Source organism: Hemiscyllium ocellatum, chromosome 4, assembly GCF_020745735.1.
Source record: "Hemiscyllium ocellatum isolate sHemOce1 chromosome 4, sHemOce1.pat.X.cur, whole genome shotgun sequence".
In the NCBI taxonomy this organism is placed as follows: Eukaryota; Metazoa; Chordata; class Chondrichthyes; order Orectolobiformes; family Hemiscylliidae; genus Hemiscyllium; species Hemiscyllium ocellatum.
Genome location: NC_083404.1, coordinates 10,990,214 through 11,005,990, shown reverse-complemented (window position 1 = coordinate 11,005,990; position 15,777 = coordinate 10,990,214). Strand labels below are relative to the sequence as shown.

Sequence of the window (15,777 nt, the reverse complement as noted above, 5' to 3'; positions counted from 1 at the left end):
GGAAGCCGGCGTGGTAGCAGAAAGTCAGCCATAGTTGCCATCCAGGCTGATAGGGTTGTTAAGAAGGTGTATGGCTTTCATTAGCAGGGGGATTGAGTTTAAGAGCTGTGAGGTAATGCTGCAGCTTTATAGAGCCCTGGTTAGACCACACTTGGAATATTGTGTTATGTTCTGGTTGCCTCATTATAGGGAAGATGTGGAAGCTCTAGAAAGGGTACAGAGGAGATTTACCAGGAGGCTGCCTGAACTGGTGGGCATGTCTTATGAAAAAAGTTGAAGGAGCTAGGGCTTTTCTCATTGGAGCAAAGAAAGATGAGAGGTGATTTGATCAAGGTGTACAAGACGTCGAGAGGCATAGATAGAATGGATAGCCAGAGACTTTTTCCCATGGCGGAAATGTCTATAATTGTGAGTTAATTGGAGGAAGGTTTAGGAGAGAAGTCAGAGGTAGGTTCTTTAATCAGAGAGTGATGGGTGTGTGGAATGCACTGCCAGCGGTGACAGTAGAGTCTGATACATTCGGGACATTTAAGTGACTCTTGGATTGGCACATGGAAGATAGAATAATGAAGGATATGTAAGTTAGTCTGATCTTAGAGTAGGAGGGCTGAAGGGCCTATACTGTGCTATACTGTTCTATGTTCCATGTTCTTTAAGTTTCCCATTAGTTTCCCTGACACATTCTCTTCCAGTAACAGTCATTGTATTTATTTCCTCCCACCGTTTAGTTGCCCGAATATGTAGTATTTTTGGAACGCTAAAAATGTTCTTGTGGAAGATTGATGCAAAATATTTATTAAACTCCTCAGCTATTTCCCATTTCTATTTCCCCAGCCTTAAAAAGATTGATGCTCGTTATGCCTTCTCTCTTTGCTTTTATATTTTTATGCAAGTTCTTAATTTCTAAAACTGCTTTTTGCTATTTTACACCAATAGTTTTTTTTCTCGTCTCTCGTTTTTCTGGTTATCTTTTGTTGTGTTGTTTTACATATATCCCATCCTCTGGCTACATTGTATGTTTGCTTTATTTTAACCTGAAATGATCATTAAGTTTCTCAGCTAGCCATGATTGCTTTACCCCTTTCCGAGAGTTGTTTTTCTTCACTGGGATATATCTTTGTCAGTAGTCAGGAACTATTTTCTTAAATGTCTGCCATTGTTCCTCAATTGTCTTTAATGCTAAACGCCTTGCTCAGCCCATTCCAGTCAATTTTGCCCTCATTCCTTTGTAATTATCCTAATTTAAGTTTAGCACAGTTTCTACCTTTAAAAATAAATAATAAATTCTATCATGTTCTAGTCACTGTTTTCCAGCAGATCTTTTACTCTGAGATCAATTCTTAATTCGGCCAGATTACATATTACAAGGATCCAAATTAATCTGATTCCTGGATGGATCCATAACATATTACTGTAGAAAACTGTGCTGAATAGACTTTGAACTCTTCCTCATGGCTACTTCTGCCAATTTGATTTCCCCACACTCCATGATGATTAAAATCACCCACACTGCTTTTATTTACATGCCCTCATTTCCGTTGATTTAGTGCCATCTTTGCACTTCCAAGCATAACCCTTACAAAGTGCTGAGTCTCCTCCTGTCTTGCTGGCCCTCTCAAGGGGCTGCGGTGATACTCTGGACCTTCTGTTTTTCAGTGGCAGCGGTAGTGAAGGGCGGGAGCTTGCACCAGGGGCCTGCCGGGAGCGGTGAGTCACTGATTTGTGCTTTTAAATTTGAAGTCAGAGAGCAGAGGTTTCTGGGAAAGGAGGGATTTCTTATTTTTGTTTCTGTCCTGCAATATAAGTCAGTGTCTTTTCAACCCGTGACCCTACCTTTGTAGAGCCTCCCACCCAACCACCTCCTCTAACCTTAAAGACCAGGGACATATCAGGTAAGCATCTCTTTTTTACTTTGTGACTAGAGGACTAGCAGGGAGAGCAATGCTCCTACAGGATGTTTGAGGTCAGGGATGCCATTCATGTCCCATGCAAATACATCTGCAGGAAGTGCACCCAACTCTCACTTTCAGCAGGAGCTGGACGAACTTCGGATCATTCTGGAGGCAGAGGCTCTGATAGATAAGAGTTATAGGGAAGTAGTTACTCTTAGGCAAGAAGAAAGCTGGGTGACTGTTCGAAAGGGGATAAAACAGTCAGTGGAGGGATCCCCTGTGGTCGATCCCCTGAAAAACATGTGTACCGTTTTGGATACTGTTGAGGGGGACAACTTACAAGGGGCAAGCAGTGGGGCCGAGGTCTCTAGCACAGAGCCTGGCCCTGTTGCACAGAAGGGAAGAAGGGAAAGGAGGAGAGTGTTAGTCATTGGGGACTCAATAGTTAGAGGTTCAGATAGAAGGTTTGTTGGGAACGAATGAGACTCACGGTTGGTGTGTCGCCTCCCAGATGCCCAGGTCCATGATGTCTCGGATCGTATCTTTGGGGTCCTGAAGGGAGAGGGTAACCAGCCTCAAGTCGTTGTCCATGTAGGTATCAAAGGCATAGGTAGAACAAAGGATAGGAATGTAAGGTAGGATTTCAGGGAGCTCAGGTGGAAGCTGAGAGCTAGAACAAACAGAGTTGCTATCTCTGGTTTGTTACCCGTGCCACGTGATAGCAAGGCAAGGAATAGGGAGAGATATCAGCTAAACACGTGGCAGCAAGGATTGTGCAGGAAGGAGGGTTTCAGGTTTTGGATAACTGGGGCTCATTCTGGGGAAGGTGGGACTTCTACAACAGGACAGTCTTCACTTGAACCAGAGGGGTACTAATATCCTGGGTGGGAAGTTTGCTGGTGCTATTCGGGTGGGTTTAAACTAGCTCAGCAGTGGATGGGAACTGGAGATGTAGCTGCAGTGCACAGGAGGATGAGAGTAGGAAGGCCAGGAACAGGATTTCAGGCAGACAGCGAAGTGGTTTGAAGTGCGTCTACTTCAATGCCAGAAGTATCCGAAATAAGGTTGGTGAGCTTGTAGCATGGATAGATACCTGGGACTTTGATGTTGTGGCCATTTCGGAGACATGGATAGAGCAGGGTGAGGAATGGATGTTGTAGATTCCAGGGTTTAGATCTTTCATTAAAAACAGGCAAGGTGGTAAAAGAGGGGGAGGTGTGGCCTTGTTAGTCAAAGATAGTATAACGGTGGCTGAGAGAACTTTTGAAGAGGGGTTGTCTACTGAGGTAGTGTGGGCTGAGGTTAGAAACAGGAGAGGGGAGGTCACATTTCTAGAAGTTTTTTATAGGCCTCCGCAGAGTTCCAGGGAGGTGAAAGTGAGGATTAGCAACATTATTCTGGGTAGGAGTGAAAGGAACAGGGTGATCATTATGGGGGACTTTAACTTCCCCAACATTGATTGGAAATGTTATAGCTCTAGTACATTGGATGGATCAGTTTTTGTCCAATGTGTACAGGAGGGTTTCCTGACACAGTATGTTGAAGGGCTGACAAGAGGGGAGGCCACACTGGATCTGATACTTGGTAATGAACCAGGCCAGGTGTTTGATTTAATTGTAGGTGAGCACTTTGGAGAGAGTGACCATAATTCAGTTACGTTTCGTTTAGCAATGGAATGCGATAGGTACATGCCACAGGTCAAGAGTTATCGATGGGGCAAGGGCAATTATAATGCGATTAGGCAAGAATTAGGATGCATAGAATGGGATAGCAAAATGGAGGGTTGCAGACAATCAAAATGTGGAGCTGGTTTAAGGAACAGATATTGCGTGTCCTTGATAGGTATGTCCCTGTCAGGCAGGGAGCAAGTGATAAGGTAAGGGAACCATGGTTTACTACAGAAATTGCATCTCTTGATAGGAAGAAGAAAGAGGCTTATGTGTTGATGAGGAAAGATGGTACAGATGAGGCGATGGAGAGTTACAGATCAGCTAGGAAGGATTTAAAGAGAGAGTTAAGAAGAGCAAAGAGAGGACACGAGCAGTCTTTAGTAAATAGAATAAAGGAGAATCCTGAAGCTTTCTATAGGTATGTGATTAGGGTAGGAATAGGGCCAGTCAAAGACAGAAGTGGGAAGTTGAGTGTGGACCCTGTGGAGATTGGAGAGGTACTAAATGAACATTTCTCATCGGTGTTCACTCAGGAAAAGGAGGGTATTGGAGAGGAGAAAAATGAGGTATAAGATATTAGACTAGAAAGGATCAAGGTTAGTTGCGCACAGGTGTTCACAATTCTAGAGAGAGTGAAATTAAACAAGTTCCCTGGGCCGGATGGGATTTATCCATAGCTTCTCTGGGAAGCTAGGGAGGAGATAGCAGAGCCTTTGGCTTTGATATTTCAGTTGTCATTGTCTACGGGTTTAGTACCTGAGGACTGGAGGATTGCAAATGTTGTGCCGTTATTCAAGAAGGGCAGCAGAGATGACATAGTAATTATAGACTGGTAAACCTTACTGCTGTTGTAGGAAAAGTTTTGGAAAGGATTATAAGAGATAAGATTTATAATCATCTAGCAAGCAACAATTTTATTTCAGATAGTCAACATAGTATCGTCAAGGGCAGGTCGTGTCTCACAAACCTCACTGAATTTTTTGAGAAGGTGACCAAGCATGTATATGAGGGTAGGGCAGTTGATGTGGTATACTTGGATTTCAGTAAAGCCTTTGATAAAGTTCCACGTGATAGGCTGTTGGAGAAAATGCAGAGGCATGGAATTGAGGGTGATTTAGCAGTTTGGATTAGGAACGGGCTTTCTGGAAGAAGGCAGTGAGTAGTGGTTGATGGAAAATATTCAGTCTGGAGACCGGTTACTAGTGGTGTGCCACAAGGATCTGTTTTGGGACCACTGCTGATTGTCATTTTTATAACTGACTTAGACGCAGGTGGATGGATTAGTAAAAGTCAGTGGAGTAGTGGACAGTTTGGAAGAATGTTGCAGGTAGTGGGGGAGTTAAATAAACTGCAGAATTGGGCTGAGAGGTGACAAATGGAGTTCAATGCAGCTAATGTGAGGTGATGCACTTTGGGAAGAATAACAGGATAGCAGAGTACTTGGTCAATGAAAAGATTCTTGATAGTGTGGATGTGCAGAGGGATCTTGGAGTCCATGTGCATAGAATCCTGAAAGTTGCCACCCAGGTTGATAGTGCTGTTAAGAAGGCACACGGTGTGTTAGGTTTCATTGGTAGAGGGATTGAGTTCTGGAACTGCAATATCATGCTGCAACTATACAAAACGCTTGGAATATTGTGTACAGTTCTGGTTGCCCCATTACAGAAAGGATGTGGAAGCATTGGAAAAGGTGCAGAGGAGATTTACCAGGATGTTGCCTGATCTGGAGGGCAGGTCTTATGAGGAAAGGCTGAGAGACTTGGGTCTGTTCTCATTGGAAAGAAGAAGGCTAAGGGGAGATTTGATAGAGACATACAAGACGACCAGAGGATTAGATAGGGTAGACAGTGAAAGACTTTTCCCTAGAATGATGGCGTCAGCTTGTACGAGAGGACACAACTACAAACTGAGGGGTGATAGATTTAAGACAGATGTCAGAGGCAAGTTCATTAAGCAGTGAGTCATAAGGGCGTAGAATGCCCTACTTGCTAAGGTAGTCAACTCAGCCACATTAGGGAGATTTAAACAATCCTTAGATAAGCACATGGATGATTTTGGGATAGTGTAGGAGGACGAGCTGAGAATAGTTCACAGGTCAGCACAACATCGAGGGCCGAAGGGCCTGTTCTGCGCTGAATTGTTCTATGTTCTCACCTTGTGGCCAGCTCTGTTTGACTGTTTGCAATGCATTGTTCTTGAGACTTGTGTACCCTCTTCAGAATTTGAAATGTCCCCTCGAACAAACTCATAAGTACATTCATAGACATCAGTTTGGAGGAAGGTGGGGTTGCTGCCTTTACTTCCTGTGAACGTTCAGCACCTAGAAATCAACCTGCTGTTTGCTGCTGATATTTCTGATGTCACCCATCTCTGTTTCCAATCTCAGGGTGGGAGGGGCTGAAAAATGCAGCTGATAATATGAAAGTTATAATTAAACCCTGCTTTTCCTAGTATTTTGCAAGGTTGATAAATTGTTACATTTAAAACTATTTCTGAGAAACTGCTCCCAGAATATTTACTGTAAGTCACCACTGAAATCAGTAACATCATTATGTGGTTTGAAAAGATGTTGTGTTGTTCTGAGTCTCCTGCTAATGTGTATTATTTAATTTAAAGACTATTCCCAATTATATTCTTTCTGCCATTACATGTCTAGGCATTTATTGTGGCTATTTGGTTTTAAATTATTTATCGCTTAAAAGTATCATCATACTTAAAGCGGCAATATTCTTTAGTTTGAAGAGCTGGGGGTTGAATCGTTAATAGTGTTATTTGAGCACCAAACAACAGCCAATTACAAACCTATAATGCAAGTTGATTGTGGATCTAGAGTCACAGAGTCGTAGAGTCATAAAGCAGGGAGACCGATCCTTCAGCCCAACCAGTCCACGTTGACTGTAATTCCAAATTAAACTACTCCCACCTGCCTGCTCTTGGCTCATACCCTTCCAAACCTTTCCTATTCATGGACTTATCCAAATGTCTTTGAAATGTTGTAATGGTACCTGCATCCACAGCTTCCTCAGAAAGTTCATTCCACAGACGGACCACTCTCTGTGTAAAAAAAGTTGCACCTTTAAAATTAAAATAAAGATTTTAAAATCTTTCTCATCTCACCTTAAAAATATCACCCTTAGTTTAAAATCCTCGACTCTAGGGAATAGACACCCTGCCATTCACTTTATCTATATCACTCAGTATTTTATAAACCTCTGTAAGGTCAACCTCTACACACCAGTGAAAGAAGTCCCCGCCTTTCCTTAAAACTCAAACTCTCCATTCCCGGCAACATCCTGGTAAGTCTTTTCTGCACCCTCTCCAGTTTAATAATATTCTTCCAATAACAGGGTAACCAGAGCTGGACCCAGAATTCCAGAAGCAGCCTCACCAGCATCCAGTATAACCTCAACATAATGCCCCAACCCCTGTAGTCAAAGTTCTGAGCAATGAAGGCAAGCATGCTAAAGGCCTTTCTAACCTGTCTACATATGACACAAGTTTCAAATGTCAATTGAATATATAATCACAAAAACCTTTTCATGCAGACATCATTTGGGTGAATCCACCCTGTCGTCAGCCTCCTACACTGTTCCAATGAAGTTCAAAGAAAGATTGAGGGGCAACACATTTCCCTTCAATGGAGTCCTTGATAGCTTCCTAAACTCAATATCGAGTTGAACAGAAACAAAAACAGAAATTCAAATTGAACAGAAGTTCTGAAGAAGGGTCACTGGACATGAAACATTAACTCTGTTTTCTCTCCGCTGATGCTGTAAGACCTACTGAGTATTCCCAATAATTTCTGGATATTTTTCTGATTTCCAGCATCCACAGTTCTATGGTTTTTTTAAAAAAATCTAATTGAACAGGTTTGGATCTTAACTACTACTCCCAACTTTGTGGAGAGCGGGTTTGGGTATCGTTGAACGGTTCTGTAATGGCGTGCTAAGGCAATGTTACAGTTACACTACATAACATTTGCTGCTAACAGAACAATTGCTACTTGAGTGGAAACAAAAGCCAGAAATTGCTGGAAAATTTCAGCAAGTCTGGCAGTATCCATGGAGTGTAAAGAGAAACTCCTTCAAAGAACTGACAAGCCTTCAAAGTTTCTGGCTGAAAATATCAGCCTCCAAAGCACGAATTCTACTGTAACCCTATTCATCACAGGTAGCAGATAGGGTGGCATTTTCAAAAGAGCTTTAATAATGGAGTGAGATGACTGGTCAGATAAGGAAACAAAATAATCAAAATGTACTTTTTAGACAACCTCCTAAAAAGATGATGATATGATAATCATCAAGAAATACTGTGATCTAGACCTTTGAAGAATATTTTGACAACAGTAACATAATTTGAGAAAGTGTGTAGAATGTTCCTAATGTAATGCTGCATCTTTATTCCAGTTGCACTTGATAATCTGAACAGCTTTAAGTTTATATATCAAATTATTCCTGTACAGCAGTGAAATGTCTAATCTGAACTTTTAGATTAGATTCCCTACAGTGTGGAAACAGGTCCTTCGGTCTAACCAGTGCACACCGACCCTCCAAAGAGTAACACACCCAGACCCATTTCCCTCTGACTGATGTACATAGCACTACGGGCAATTTCACCTGACTTGCACATCTTTGTGACTGTGAGAGGAAACCCATGCAGACTTGGGGAGAATGTACAAACTCCACACAGACAGTTGCCTAAGGCTGGAATTGAACCTGGGACCCTGGTGCTGTGAGGCAGCAGTGCTCACCACTGAGCCACCATGCTGCCCTCTATCTAATGCAGCAACTCTGCTAATCCATTGGAAGTTAAACTCATCCAGTGGGACACTCTTAGGATTGGATTTGTGCCTGTTTTATACTTCACTCAATTTTACTTTCCAGGTCTAAAGCAAAAGATCAGCCTGATGATGTCAGTTTCCCATTGAAGAGGTTATTTCAGTTACATAATGATGATCCATCATTCATAAAACAAAATGAATAATTTTAGCCTGACTTACTGGATGGGAAATCATATAATAGGATAGAAATTTGAGAACATACAATTTTTGTTCAATAAAGATAAATTTTTAATAGGTTTTACAACAGATGTAACCAAAACACAATAATTTTTTGTTTAAGTTAAAACTCTTATAAATAAATCCAGATGTTCTCATGTTGACAATAATGCAATTCTGAGATAGCCTGTCATTTAATAGAACCGAATTCTTGTACCAGGCATCTTGGGTAAATCTTAATTTTGCTACTTGTCTATTTCAGGGTTTAAAAGTGATTGTAATATGTATCTTAATAGAATTATCCTATTAATATATTTAAGGATGGATTTTTTTCAGACAAAGAAATACTCAATATTGCATTTAATAGATGTGACATTGAGAAACACAGTCAGCTCGTCTGCTCCACAGGATAAAAGGTAGTCCACAACATTATCCTGTTCTGAAAGATAAATGACATAAGGTCCAATTACTGAAACTTGTCATTTCATAAAACCTACAACAATGACTTGCTTTGGAAAACATAAACCACCACTGAGAGACCATTAACATGCCAAAAATGATATCTCACATTCAGGCCACATCTGTTCTTTTTAATTGCAAAGGGAAAGTCCCTCATTAATGGCAGGATGTGGATTAGTTTTTTTAAGGAGAGAAGGATTAGTATAATGTATACCTCTCAGTTCAGAATCTGGTGCGCTAAAGTTTAAAAGTTAAAAATATATATGCTTTTTTCAAACAAAAGCAGATTGGACAAAATAACTGACTCTAATTTGGTTGACTTTTAGAAAATTTTAAACTGTATTTCTTCCTTGTGTTAGCACCAGTCATTGCACTTTCATATCAACAACAAAAAGAGTTCTGTAATTTGTTTATCAGGGTTATAAATGCTTTTGCAAAAAAAAAAGGAATAATTTGCCCCAATTCTTGACACTACAAGTACTGTCTACCTTAAACATCTCATCTCAGCATGCGCACTTATTTGAGAAGCTACAGAAAAGTTACACAAAAATCATTCCAAGTTGAGGAACTCACACAGATTGAAAATGTTGGTTTGATTCGATTTCATTTGATTTATTATTGTCACATGTACCTAGTTACAGTGAGAAGTTATGTTTTACATGCAGGGTATACAGATCACACTATATAAAGTGCATCAGGGTATTAGAACAGAGCGAAGAATACAACGTTATGGCTGCAGAGAAGGTGCACAAAGAGCGAGATTAACATTGGATTTGAAATTTGAGAGGTCCATTCAGAAGTCTAATATTAGTGGGGAAGAAACTATTCTTGAATCTGTTGGTACGTCTATTGGAAGAGTATATAATTGGGGTGGAAAGAGTCTTTGACAATGTTGGCTGCCTTTCTGAGGCAGCAGGAAGTATAGCTGGAGTCAATAGCTAGAAGGTTGGTTTGCGTGATGGACTGGGTTGTGTTCACAACTTTCTGTAGTTTTTTATGGTCCTGGGCAGAGCAGTGGCCCTACTGAGTTGTGATGCATCTGGATGGAATGCTTTCTATGGAGCATCTATAAAAAATGGTAAGAGTCTTTATGAACATGCTGAATTTCCTTAGTCATGTGAGGAAGTAGATGCGCTGTTGTACATTTTTGACTATCGCATCAACGTGGGTGGACGAGAATACTCCTAGGATTGTCATTCTCAACTATCTCCACCTCAGCTCTATTGATGTAGCTCTGGGAGTGTCCTCCTCCTTGCTTCCTAAAGTCAATGACCAGCTCTTTGATTTTGCTGATGTTGAGGGAGAGATTATTATCTTTACAGCATGCGACTAAGCACTCTATTTCTTTGCTATATTCGGTCTCCTCATTGTTTGAGATCTGGCTTACAATGGTGGTGTCATTAGCAAACTTGTAGATGGCGTTAGGCTGAAATTTTGCCACACAGTCATGACTGTACGGGGAGCAGAGTAAGAGGGCTGAGTATGCAGCCTTGTGGGGTGCTGGTGTTAAGGATTGTCGTGGACGAGGTGCTGTTGCCTATTCTCACTGATTGCAGTCTGTGGGTCAGCAAGTCAAGGATCCAGTTGCAGAGGGTGGAGCTGAGACCTGGGTCTCAGAATTTGGAAAGTTAGCTTGGTTGGAATTATAATTTGAGGGCATCGCTGTAGTCAATGAGTGAGAGCCTGACATGGACATCCTCGCTGTACAGATGTTCCAGGGATGAGTGTAGGGCTTGCTGTGTACCTGTTGCTCCAACAGGCAAGTGGCGAGGGGTCAAGGCAGTCTGGGAGGCTGGAGTTGATGTGAGCCATGACTAACCTCTCAAAGCGCTCCATAATGGTCAGAGCCACCAGGCGTAAGTTATTGAAGTTATGATTTTCCTTTGGTACCAGGTTGATGTTGGTCCTCTTGAAGCAGGTGGAGACTTCAGATCGTAGTAAGAAGAGGTTAAAAATGTCAGCGAATGCTCCTGACAGCTGTCTCTGAGTGCACAGCCGGTGTCTTCATAAGGCTAGTTGCTTTCCGTGAGTTCACTCTCAAAACGCACATGCTGATGTCTGCAGCAGTGACTGAGGGAACAGATGCATCTGAGACTGTTGGAACAGGTGAGAACATTTCACTGACCTTCTGTTCAAACCGAGCATAACATGCATTGAGAACATCAGGGAAGGGTGTATTTTTATTTACTATTGTGTTCTGTTTTGCTTTGTAGCCTGTTATGTTGTGTAAGTCTTGCCAAAAATGGCGGGTGTCCGTGTGATTAATTTGGTTCTCTAGCTTAGTCTGGTATTGCCTCTTGGTTTCTCTATTGGCCTTCTGGAGGCTGTATCTGTAAAGGTCAGGATCATATGACTGAACACCACACACCTGGACTTCAGCAGGCAATGGATCTCCTGGTTCATCCATGTTTCCGGTTGGCGAACATTTGCATTAACGTTTTTGGCAAGCAGTTGATTTGGCACGTGGCTTGTTTTCCATGGAGAAAGAGGTGATGAGAGGAGATATGGTAGAGCTATACAAATTCATGAGGGACGTAGACAGAGTAAATCAGGAGACACTACCCCCCACAGTCCCTGGGATTGAGAACAAGAGGCACAGGTTTAAGGTAATTGGACAAAATAATGGAGGGTAGTGGGTGGTTAGGATCTGAAATTCAACACCTGAGAGATGGTTGTGGAGCATGTTCATTTGAGGCATTTATTGAAGGAAATGGAAAGGTAGAATGCGTAGTGCTACGGGGAGTGACAGGAGATGAATTCTGAGAGTCTCTGAAGAATTTATAATAGAGGCATGAAAATGAATTCAAATTGCACGCTTCACTTTCTAATACTACTTTGTTGAAATAATATAGAACATTCTCAGTAAAAATGAACATTTATTGCTGTGGTTAGGATTTTAAAAGAAAGCCATCTTTTTGTTGGAGTATACCTGTGGATTATGGGAAAATGCTATTGGCTGTTATGATAATATTGATGAGTTGAATTCGGAAGAGGAGTCCTGCTGAGAATATCCAGCATTTTCTATTTTTCACATTAGCAAACACATGCTCATATTTGTCAGGATGGATTGTGAATATGTATTTATTGAAATGCTGGAGTAGTTAATAATTCACTGTATTAATGGAGGCCAGGAAGGGAAATTATTGTAAATACTGAGGAGACTTTATTTCGTGATACATTTACTTTATGATTAAAAAGCTTTAGTAACTGATTTCTTCCTGTTGCACACGTGAAATTATTCTGATAATCATTGTGTAAACTGACACAGTTATAATGAATATTTACATATAATTCTGTCTGTACCTGACAGTGACATTAATTTGGCGACGTGTTGGTAGTGGGGTGTGATAGATCCAACAATGCATGGGAAACCCAGATTGTAGTGATTGTAACAAGGTCCGCCTAGTGGACCTGATAGAATATGAGTTCCCTAATTGGGGCAGTTAATCTGGTCCATTCAGGGAGCTGGACCAATGTTGAAGACTTTCCACATGCAAATAAAGGCTGACTGGGTGACTTGGTGATACTTGCCTCTGTGGAGTTATTTCAGTGGTGATGACAGTGAAGCGTGTTCCTGAAGAAACTCACATATCAGTCATCTTTGAGTTGGGGTGTACACTTCTGGCATCGTGCTGTAATTTGGGAAGATTGACTCATTCGATCCTTCCATCAAAGACTGGGTCCAGTATGTGGAAAGAATGTGTGGAAATTATTTGACTATTTCAAACGTCAAATGGGATTTGTCATATAAACACAGTTCCATACCATCCATCATCCAATGGTCTGGCAGAAAGAGCAATATAAATTTTGCTAACACGCTTAAAGAAACAATGTTCAGCTTCGTTAGATACCAAACTGTCCTGGGTCCTATTTGTTTATAGGTCTACCTCTCATGCAACTCCAGTGATAGAACCAGCAGTGTTCTAATGGGGAGAAGATTCCACCCGAGGTTAAATCTGATTTTCCCAAACAACTTCAGGAACACCAATGCCGTTGGGAACCCACATGACTGTTATAAGTGAGTGAGACTGTTTACTTCAGGGATGACGTTTGCTGTAGGAACCACAGGAATGGCCATGCATGGGTAAGAGGCATAGTTGACACAAGGTCAAGACTGGTGATATGTAAAATCTGCAGAGCAGCGATAGTCCTCAACAAGCACATGGACCATATGAAAGCCGTGAGGTTGCAAACAGCGTGGGAGCAAAATGTGCCCGGCTCCTTGGAACAGTTGGGAAGGCTCATGGGATTCTCCTTCTCTGTCAAGTGTTGGAGAGACCTCAGAATCTGAGATGGATATGGCGGATCTCACCACATCAATGCCTTTGCCACTGGAATAAGAGAGTGAATTTATCCTCAGATGCTCTGGTCGCAAAAGGCGAGCTCCTGGGTGTTATACGCTGCCCCTATTGGATACTTATTTAGAACAAGGAGCTATAAACCAGTTAGCCTAACATTTGTTCTCAGGAAATTGTCAAGTCCATTATTAAGGGCATGCAATCATAAGAAATAGGAGCAGAAGTAGGCCGTTCATCCTTCTACTCCACTCTGTCATTCAATTAGAATGGTACCGTGGATCAATGGTGAGCACTGCTGCCTCACAGTGCCAAGGACGTGGGTTCGATTCCAGCCTTGGGTGACTGTCTGTGTGGAGTTTACACGTTCTCCCCATGTCTGTGTGGGTTTTCTCCAGGTGCTCTAGTTTTCTCCCACAATCCAAAGGTGTTCAATGTAGGTGAATTGGCCATGCTAAACTGCCCATAGTGTTCAGGGATGTGTAGATGAGGTGCATTAGTTCAGGTTAAACGTAGAATAGTAGGGGAATGGGTATGGAAGGGTTGCTCTTCAGAGGGTCAGTGTCAACTTATAAGGCCAAAAGGCCTGTTTCCACACTGTAGACATTCTATGATTCTAGAACATAGCTTCAATTTGCCTGCACTAATTTCACTACCCTTAAAGTTTTTAATATGTAGAAATCAATTGTTCTCCATCTTGAACATGCTCAATGAGTGAATGTCCTCAGCCATCTGGGCAGAGAATTCCACAGATTCACCACTCCGAGTGAGGAAATTCTGTCTTAAATGGTTAGCCCCTTAATTGGAGACAGTGTCCATTTATTCTAAACAATACCCTCAACCAGAAGAAGATTCCTTCCCATACTTATTTTGGTGATCCTGTTAGGAATTTTGTACAACTGAATGAGGTTATCTCACATTCTCCTCAACTCCAGAGAATATGGGTCTAATCTATTTCATTTTTTCTCATCAAACAGTCTCTCCATCCTAGGAATTAATGTGGTGAACCTTTGTTGCAATCTCTCTGTGGCAAGCATATTTTCCTTGTAAAATAGAATAGCCTTTGTTGTCATGTGGACTCAAATGAGTGCAGTGAAGATTTTATAATGTCTCCTCTTTGGCACCATCCTAGGTAGAGGATACCGAACTACAGATACTTTATGTATTGGTTACAGAACTGAAAGAGTTTAAAAAATGTCTAGGCTAGGAATACAAGGTTTTAAAAGTGCTCAAATTACTCGAAGTCCAGAATAAGAAGAAAAGGTATCTTTGCAATGTACTCAAATTATAGTCCTTTTCACTGAGTCCATGCCTACTGGGCCTCAGAACACAAGACCTCGCTGCCTCCTAGCACTGGCTTCTGGCCTGTGACTTATCTCCAGGAGCCAGCTCCCAGGCTGGCCTGGCTTGGTCTGCTTTCCACTCCGGGCTCCAAGCTCTGGCCTGCGACTCACCTCTGGATCTTGACTCCAAGACTCATTTCCCAGGCTAGCCTGGGCTTGATCTGCTTCCTGCTCTGGGTTCTGACCTATGACTCACCTCTGGATCTTGTCTCCAAGACCTGTTCCCCAGGCCAGTCTGGGCTTGTTCTGCCTCTCACTCCGGGCTCTGGCCTGTGACTCACCCCAGGTCTCATCTCTCATGCTGGCATGGTCTTCAACTCATCTCCTGTGCCGGGCTGGACTTGGGCTCGCTTCATTCTCCATTCCCTCTGGTTAGGGTAGTTTAAGAAGAAAAACTGCAGAAAAGAGGAAAGAAAGAAAGGAAAAGGAACCAGTGAAGCAGAGGACTTCCAGCTGGGGTGTCCTACCCTGTTGCAATCTTGTGGATCAGGAGACCACATCTGTGTACAATACTCCAGCTGATTAGAGCTAAAAGAGGTTTGTATTACCTGATCTAAAACGATAACGAAATGCTCACTTGAATATCTCGTGGAACTGAATATGTGGGCTTATGAGTTTGGCCAGAATGTTATGGAGTATGGAAAGGTTAAGTTACAAAGAAAGGCTAGAAGGTTGACGTTTTTCACTGGAGCTTCACTGGAGGTTGAGAGGCGATCTGATAGTAATTTATAAAATAATGAAAGATATAAATAGCGTTAATGTTTGTTGTCTTTTCCCTAGGATGGGGAATTTTAAAACTAGGAGAAAATGTTTAAGGTGAGAGGAGAGAGATTTAAAAAAGACATAAGAGGCAATCTTTTTATGGAGAGTGGTTTGACTGTGGAATGAACTTCCTGAGGAAGTGGTGGATGCAGGCTCAGTTACAATGTTTTAAAGGCATTTGGATGGATACATGAATAGGAAAGGTTTGGAGGGATATGGGCCAGGAGCAGGTAGGTGGGACTAGTTTAGCTTGGGATGATGGTCAGCTTAGACTGGTTAGACTGAAAGGTCTGTTTCTGTGCTATACGATTCCATGGCACCATAAGTCCTGCTTCAGCAATACAAGGCCCAGGATGGAAC

General features: G+C 41.9%; 1 protein-coding gene across 1 annotated transcript in view; it reads left to right on the top strand.

Annotated features, from left to right (window-relative positions):
- The first annotated feature begins 11,521 nt into the window (after positions 1–11,521).
- LOC132815164 (transient receptor potential cation channel subfamily A member 1-like) overlaps positions 11,522–15,777 on the top strand; it is a 130,803-nt gene continuing 126,547 nt past the window's right edge. Inside the window, exon 1 of the mRNA XM_060823977.1 lies at positions 11,522–11,623. Coding sequence (XP_060679960.1) covers positions 11,522–11,623 — 102 coding nt within the window. The remainder of the gene's footprint in view (positions 11,624–15,777) is intronic.